General features: G+C 40.7%; 1 protein-coding gene across 1 annotated transcript; it reads left to right on the top strand.

The window, feature by feature from the left end:
• Positions 1 to 246: 246 nt before the first annotated feature.
• LOC106613601 (zinc transporter ZIP3) lies at positions 247 to 4,068 on the top strand. The gene is made up of 3 exons (XM_014216030.2): positions 247 to 628; positions 1,140 to 1,476; positions 1,709 to 4,068. The coding sequence occupies exons 2-3, from the start codon at positions 1,267 to 1,269 to the stop codon at positions 2,450 to 2,452; spliced, it is 954 nt and encodes a 317-aa protein (XP_014071505.1). The 5' UTR covers positions 247 to 628; positions 1,140 to 1,266; the 3' UTR covers positions 2,453 to 4,068.
• Positions 4,069 to 8,420: the final 4,352 nt, after the last annotated feature.

The following is an 8,420-nucleotide window of genomic DNA, read 5'->3' as shown; positions in this document are numbered from 1 at the left end:
GATACATTTAGAAAAGCTGAAGAACATATGCACATCCAGGTACTTTTCACAAGTGCTGGAGTTGTAGGCAAACTCATAGGAAACAGAAAGGAAAACACTGCTCATGCGTCCAGGTGATATTTATAACAACATTTTGACCCGTAGGTCTTCATCGGGCATCCATATCCCAGATGGGGGTGGAGGGTCCTATATATAGGGGCAGTACTCAGTGACATCACTTCCTGAATCAGGAGGGGAAAAAATGTATAACAGGTTCACAATATTAACATTCAATGTATCAAAATATATGATCATACACCAGGAATGTGATCAACATTTACAGTAATATACATATTCAATTTGGACATTTTGAAACTATAAAAAACATTTTTTTTGCCTCCTGAGCAGCAGTGTGCTGCTTTCTGTTTTCCAGTGATATATTTAGCAAATAAAAAATGTATATTCAGGGGCTTAGCATTTAACTTACAGCAGAGAACTCGCTCAAATGGAGACCTCTGTTTACAAAAGCTTTCAACGAAACGTCATCGCATAATGATATGCTCTCCACCAATCAAACGTTTACGTCGTGTGAACACGAAGTGTCACCAGAACAAGGAATAAAGCTGGGAAGGAAAGGTGTTCTACAGAGGTATTTCATATTTCTCATCAAAAAGCTCGATAGAAACAAGCTATATTCATTGTATTATTATTCAGTCGTGTGCAATCTTTGTCAAGCAGCTAAATTGTACTGTGATCCAAATGATTCATTATACCTACTGTAGCATCCACATGGAAAGCTGTGTTTTATCAACGGGTTGCTCAGATAATTGACTAACGTTATGTTGCCATGAGTGCAATGTTAGCTAGCTAAATTAGCAACAATCTCACATTTTGATTGTATCATGGTAACGTTACATGCCGTCGGATATGTACATATCTGTACTTGTGCAGTATTAAAGATTGTGCTTTGCATCATTCAAGATTGCACATCTAGCTAGTTATCGCAGCTGTGATGAGATGTAATCAATTCAAACCAGTCAAGGTGGTCATAGCTTAGCTATCTGTTCTAGTTTGTAACGGACTGTCACCACAGATACATCTCACGGTTGACCTAGTTAGTTTGTTTGCACATATTTAACTGTTTATTTTATCATTTGTAGTTGATGTCACAGCCTCTCGGACCAGGACCAGCATGACAAGACAAATCTCTGTTTCTGACAGAAAATAGAAGAGGCTTTGAGGGTTATGTGCCACTAATATTACTGAGCAATACCATATCTGGACATCATGGAGCTTGTAGTGGCCAAGGTCCTTTGCCTTCTGGGAGTGTTTGCCCTCATGTTGGCTGGGATTCTTGTCCCGGTGCGACTCATGATTCAGGTGGACTATGAAAAAGCCCAAAGGTACAGGAAGGCTCTTGCACTCTGCAATTCTTTTGGAGGGGGTGTATTTCTGGCCACTTGCTTCAATGCTCTTTTGCCTGCCGTACGAGACAAGGTAAGTAGCTATGTCTTGAAAATATTAGATTTTGTAGAGGAAAAGGTTGATTGGTTTATAAAACCTCCCATAATCATGTCCTCTCAGAAGTAGTTTGGAAGACCGAAGCCATGTTGAGAAGCCCCCCAAAAATGTATTCTGACAATACGTGAAAGCCTCAACTTTTTTGCTGTTGTAGAATAGAAGCAAAATGTTTATGCTGATGTTCATTTACTGAGTGTCTCTGCCTTAGGTGGATGAGGTCCTTAAATTGGTGAATATCACCACAGACTACCCACTGGCAGAGACCATGATGATGCTGGGCTTCTTCCTCACAGTCTTTGTGGAGCAGGCAGTGCTCACCTTTAAGAAGGAGAAGCCATCATTCATTGACCTGGAAACTTTCAACGCAAGGGGCTCAGAGGCTGGTAGCGACTCTGAGTACGACGCTCCATTCATCTCCCCCACCCGGGCCTCCCCTGTGGTCCGCCACCAACACCATGGCCATCACCATGGACACCTCAGCCCCACTGAGCTGGCCAGAGCTGGGCCTCTACGGCTGGCCAGCCTGGTCCTGGCTCTCTCTGCCCATTCTGTGTTCGAGGGACTGGCACTGGGCCTCCAGGAGGACGGGGCCAAGCTTGGAAGCCTCTTCCTGGGGGTGGGCATCCACGAGACTCTGGCTGCCGTGGCTCTGGGGGTGAGTGTTGCCAAAGCTGCTTTGCCCATGAGGGATGCCATCAAACTGGGTGTGACGGTCAGCCTCATGATCCCCATTGGCATCGGACTGGGCATGTGCATCAATAGTGCCCAGAACCTGGCAGGCAGTATTGCATCGGTGGTGCTCCAAGGCCTGGCTGCTGGTACTTTCCTCTTTGTCACCTTCTTTGAGATCCTGTCTCGGGAGCTGGAGGATAAACATGACAGACTGCTTAAGGTGCTCTTTCTCATACTGGGCTATGGAGTTCTAGCAGGCCTAATGTTCATCAAATGGTGATGGAAGGAAGAAGCTTTTTAATGCAATGAGTTGTCTGATTATCACACTGACCGCCATTTATATTGTGTGCACATCTGCACTACCAAAGTAAATTTTTTATTTGGTAAAGGGGAACAGTAAATCAAGTATCATAGTTTTTTTTTCTTTGCACTGGAACATGTTTGCTTACCAAGTCAGGGTATGTTACTGTGTTAGTTTCTGCCAAAGGGAATGCATGCTCCTGACATTGATTAGTAATGGTAAAGCTAGTCACTTTGATAGTATATGTTTCCAGAGACCGGATTAAAACTGATGTAGAGAGATCCAGAAAACGAATTTATAGCATTTATAGTGAAGACTCATTTTGGCAGTGAAGTGAATGACTTGTAACATTAAGGAAACCTTTTTATTGAAGAAAATGTGCTACTTGCGGTGATATGTTACTGATATTAACATGTTGATGTTTGTGGTTGAAGGATATAATGGTGGTTGGTATGAAGTGGTTCATATTGTCCCCTGTCTGGTCTATGTACCTGCTCTTTCCATGATCAGTAAGCTATGTGTTCAAATATGTGCATATTTCAATGTACAATTTTCATATGAAAACGTTTTGTTTTTGTCTGTTGGGGGTAAGTGTTTCCTAGAATGAATAGCCCAATACGGAGTTGAGAGAAAATGTGTGCAAGACGTTTGCGCTAAATCGTTCGTTGAATTCAAGTCAGAATACCTTCCTAATTGTGTAATTTTAGTTGGATACTTTTAGCGTTTTTACAATTATTACCCCAACTCCCTAATCAAAAGGAGTCAATTCACTGGAAACCGTTTGTGTAGCCTGGTGTATGGTCCTGATATTTGTCACATTGAGTATATATATATATATATTTATATATTTATATATATATCCAGCTTTTCAAGATGTTATTTTTATGTTAACAGGGAGTCACATTGAGACCATGTCTCTCTTTATGAATTATGGGGTACAGATATCATATCAGCAGTAGAGTCTGTCTATTTTTGTTATTTATTCATCTTTGCCACAGTTAGCTTTGACAGGTCATTTTACACAGCTTAGAGGAATTCCATTTTCAACTAAATATGTTTTTTTTTTTTTTTACTTGTGAAAAAATGTTTTGCTCCTAATGTGAATGTGTAGTACTTAACATGTTTTGCAGAAGACACTTACTGGAGGAAGCCTACTGTAAAAGGTACATTTGTAAAGTTCAACCCTTATTGTGCTCCCTAAAATCTACATAAGATCAGTTGTTCAAATGTATAGTAGGGCAGTTATATATTGGATGTGCCCAAATCAATTTGTGCTTTTAGGGTCTTAAAACAAAAGGAAACTTTCATTATTGTGAAAATAGTTTTAATGCAAAAAAACAACAATATTCTGTGGCAACCAGCTTTCCTTTTATATAATGAACAGTGAAATGCAAATAAGTAATGACTTCTATTACAACATGGTGTAGGTGATGGATAAATACTTTATTTATATGAAAACTGTTTGCAATGGTGTGACAAATGTTTAACTTTTAAACAAGTTTTATATATATATGTACTGTATATTACATGTTTTGGAGGTGAGGTTTTCCATTTTAATTTGATTGAATTGAGCATTAAAGGAAACCTTACTCACACCATGGCCAGACATCTTTGCCTTTATCATATTTGGTTCATGTTTTAGAAACATGTTGCAATCAGATGAACAGTACCACAAACTATTTTGACCTTGGATGGCTTAGGTGTGATTTCTGAATTTTAGCTCTGTTTTCGAAAGGAAATGCCCATATACACTTAGTGTACAAAACATAAAGAACACATACCCCTCCCCCCTTTGCCCTCAGAGCCTCAATTCGTCGGGGCATAGAATCTACAAGGTGTTGAAAGCATTCCATAGGGACGCTGGTCATTGTGTCCCAGAGTTGTGTCAAGAATGGTCCACCACCGTAAGACACCCAGCATTCTTGATAAACACAAGAAACTGTTGAGTGTGAAAAACCCAGCAGCGGTGCAGTTCTTGACACAAACCAGTGCGCCTGGCACCTACTACCATACCCCGTTCAAAGGCACTTAAATATTTTGTTTTGCCCATTCACCCTTTGAATGGCACACATATACAAACCATGTCTCTTGGCTTAAAAACCCTTCTTTAACCTGTCTCTTCCCTTTCATCTACATTGATTGGAGTCGATTTAACAAGTGACATAAATAATGGATCATAAGATTTGTCCTGGATTCATATGGTCAGTCTATGTCATGGAAAGAGCAGGTGTTCTTACTGTTTTGTGAACTCAATGTATATTTAGATGTGATTTCCTCCATTCCAGTTGGTGAACTAGCAACTGGCCAAACCATTGCGTCTAACCTGTAGTGCAACCTAACTGTTTACGTTCACACCTTCAATAACATGTTCCAAAAGCCTCTCTTCCAATTAAGGAGATGTCAGGACGTAGCCTGTGTATTTGGTATTTTATTCGGTTTCCCATTAGCTGTTGCGAAAGCAGCAGCTACTCTTCCTGGGGTCCACATGAAACATGACATATTACAGAACTAGGCAAGAACAGCTCTGTGATAACTAGAATTGGCAGTTCTACGGTAGGACAATTTACAAAGATAGTTTGAGCCCTCCGTCAAATATGTCTACAGGGTCAAAGGTCTGGGTTTGAGACAACGCCCTGTTCAGCATGTCAAAAGATAATCTAGGGTCTTACCGAAGGTTCTGAGTATTCCCCTAGGTAAATGGTTCCTAAGTAAACCATGGGAACAGTAAACAGTGATTCAAATCTAGTACTGTAACAGATACAGTGGGGTCTGAAGTTATTGACACCCTTGATAACGATGAGCAAAAATGACTATTCAAATACTGAGCTGTATTGTAAGCTCCAAAAATTGGGAAATTTGATTGTCTTACACTAATACAATTGATCAGAGAAAGAGATTTTGTTAAACAAGTAATAATTATTTTCTCAAAGGCAGGGGTCAGAATTATTGACACCCCTGTTTTCAATATCTCACCTTGCGAGAATAACCGCACTGAGCCATTTTGAAAAATGTTTTATGGGTTGGAGAACACATTGGGAGGGATCTTAGACGATTCCTCCATACAGAATCCTTCCAGGTCCTTAGTCTGTGCTTATGGACTGCTCTCTTCAATTCAAACCACAGGTTTTACATTTGTCATTTAGCAGACTCTTTTATCCAGAGTGACTTACAGGAGCAATTATGGTTAAGTGCCTTGCTCAAGTGCACATTGGCAGCTTTTTCATTTATTCTGCTCGGGGATTCGAACCAGCAACCTTACAGTTACTGGCCCAACGCTCTTAACCGCTAGGCAACCTGCCGCCCATTTTCAATAGATTTCAAGTCCGGAGACTGAGATGGCCATTTTGTGGCCAATTAACCATTTCTTTGTGGGTTTTGATGTGTGCTTGGGGTTATTGTCTTGCTGGAATATAACCTTGCGGCCAATTTTCAGCAACCTGTTTTTTTAGCTAAAATGTCCTGGTACTGGGTAAAGTTCATGATGCTGTTGACCTTTCGGGGGAATTCAACCAAATTACAAATTCACCTCACCATATTAATACTGCAAATCATCATCAGTCACTGATTCTCCAGGTCCATACATTCTATCCATGAGATATTGTTTACTCCAATCCTCGTAACTTAATGCAAATGTGGCTGTATAGATCGGCAACAGGAAATATTACTGCTGTCCTGTGCTGGACCAAAGTATACCAAAATGCTTGCATTTGACAATAAATACTGTCACTTGGTTGCACTCAGCTGAAGATAGAGCCCATGTAGACTACATTCTAGGGGTCCATGAGATTAGGTAAATGTATAGCTAAATTGGATAAAGCATCCCTTTTTAAACTTAATTTTGCTTGATTCTGTCAGTATAGGACAATGCCAACAGAATATGAAATGTATTAACGTTAGGATGGTATATGTTAATAGAATGTTATAATATGTTAATTATTATGTCGCGTTTGTAGATAATAAAGATACAGTGCCTTGTGTAAGTCGACACTCCCCTTGCACAGTCTTCACATTTTCTGCCTTAAAATTAAACCTAAAAAGGATTAAATTTTTTTCCTAATCGACACAACCTACTCCATATTTTTAAAGTGAAAGAAAATTATAGAACATTTTCACACAAAAAAATGAAGCTGTTTTGATTGCGTATGTCTTCACACCCCAGAGTTATTACTTGGTGGAAACACCTTTGGAAGGCATTTCAGTTGTGAATCGTTTTGAAAAAGATTCTTCCAATTTTGCACAACTCTTAGGGCAACATTATTATATCTATTGTTTTTGGCTTTGCTCCTTTCATATAAAATACAGAGGGCTTCACTCTGTGTTGTATTGGATTTGACCAAAACCTGTAGTTTTTAATTTAGGCTAAAAAGTTAATTTCTTTGCTGTGTTGTCTTGCAGTATTACTTGACGGCCTTGTTGCAAACAGAATGGTTGATTTGGAGTGGGTTTCATAAAACAGGCTTCCTTCTTTTCACTTTGTCATACAGGCCAGTAATGTGGAGTTTATAAATGTTGTTGATCCTCTGTTTTTTCAAATATTGTGATGGCAGCATCATGTTATGGGAATGCTTGTCACCGGAAGGGACTGGGGAGTTTGTCAGGTTCAAAATAAACATAAAAGGAGCTAAGCCGGTTGTGTAGATCGGTAAGGGGAAAAAAATCGAACGTAATCTCTTTGATTTCAATTTAAGGCAGCAGAATGTGAAGACTGCTATGGCTGTGTAGACGTTCACTAGCGACTGTAACTGTAAATCCACATACAACATTCAGGGACACAGCCACCTTCCAGGCCTCTCAAACCCGTTTTCAGTTGCATTTTCCATCACTTACCTGTTGGCTGACCTTTTCTCCTATTGACCCACCAAATATATGTTCCTCATAGTAATTTCCGTTCCCTTCTCTCCCTCACCTTTGACAATTGGGCTCAATACTCAAATGCATCCAGCTTCTAATAGGATTTGACTGGATTGCAGCCGTGCATTTGTTTTGGTAACTAGAACAAAATTACAATCAAACCTTATGAGATTGACCTTAAAAAATATGAATCTACTGATCCTTAAAAGTTTGAGATTGGGTCAGTTCCATTGGGAACCATTTCATCTCAGTTGATACATTCAATTTGAATGACAATTTGGATAAGATATGGCCCTGGTACAGAATTGTTCAGTTTGGCAGTGTATGTGAGATGTAGTTTTCTTTGATAAGACGCTACTACAATGACAGCTTTGAATTGGAGCAAATTTGGGGTGAAGCTGGCAGGGCTGGAACCATGAGGGACCTCATACAGTAGCAGGGGCGTCATGCACCCCAATTATCTGAGGGGGCACAAAGTACGTGAAGATGGCTGGAGGGTGGCTAGGCCACTCGACTGTAAATTGTAGGATTTAGCATTTTAGCATCCTAACCCTAATACCTGAAACAGCTTTTTCCTGCAATCTAGAGCCATTAAGCCAATGTATTTTTCTGCATATCTAAGCTCTTGAGCTGTCTGTATCCTCCTGACTAATGGTTCTTTTCATACTTTTTTGTTGTATTTTACCCCTTTTTCTCCCCAATTTTCAATCTTGTCTCATCGCTGCAACTCCCCAACGGGCATGGGAGAAGCGAAGGTGGAGTCATGTGTCCTCCGAAACATGACCCACCTATCCGCGCTCCTTAACACTCGTCAGCTTAACCCAGAAGCCAGCCGCACCAATGTGTTGGACGAACCACCGTTCAACTGGCGACCGGCGTCAGCCTGCAGGCACCTGGCCCGCCACAAGGAGTCACTAGAGCGCGATGAGCCCTAACCCGGATGACACTGGGACAATTGTGCGCTGTCCTATGGCACTCCCGGCCACGGCTGGTTGTGGCACAGCCCGGGAAATGAATCCGGGTCTGTAGTAACACCTCTAGCACTGCATGCGATGAGGTGCCTTAAACCGCTGCGCCACTCGGGTTATTTTTTAAA

Source organism: Salmo salar, chromosome ssa10, assembly GCF_905237065.1.
Source record: "Salmo salar chromosome ssa10, Ssal_v3.1, whole genome shotgun sequence".
In the NCBI taxonomy this organism is placed as follows: Eukaryota; Metazoa; Chordata; class Actinopteri; order Salmoniformes; family Salmonidae; genus Salmo; species Salmo salar.
The sequence above is the reverse complement of the archived record's forward strand: the minus strand, read 5'-3'. Positions and strand labels throughout refer to the sequence as shown.

Coding starts and splice junctions, on each gene's coding strand:
- LOC106613601 (XM_014216030.2), top strand. CDS start 1,267: ATGGAGCTTGTAGTGGCCAAGGTCCTTTGCCTTCTGGGAGTGTTTGCC. Junction 1,477..1,708: donor TGCCTGCCGTACGAGACAAG/GTAAGTAGCTAT, acceptor TCTCTGCCTTAG/GTGGATGAGGTCCTTAAATT.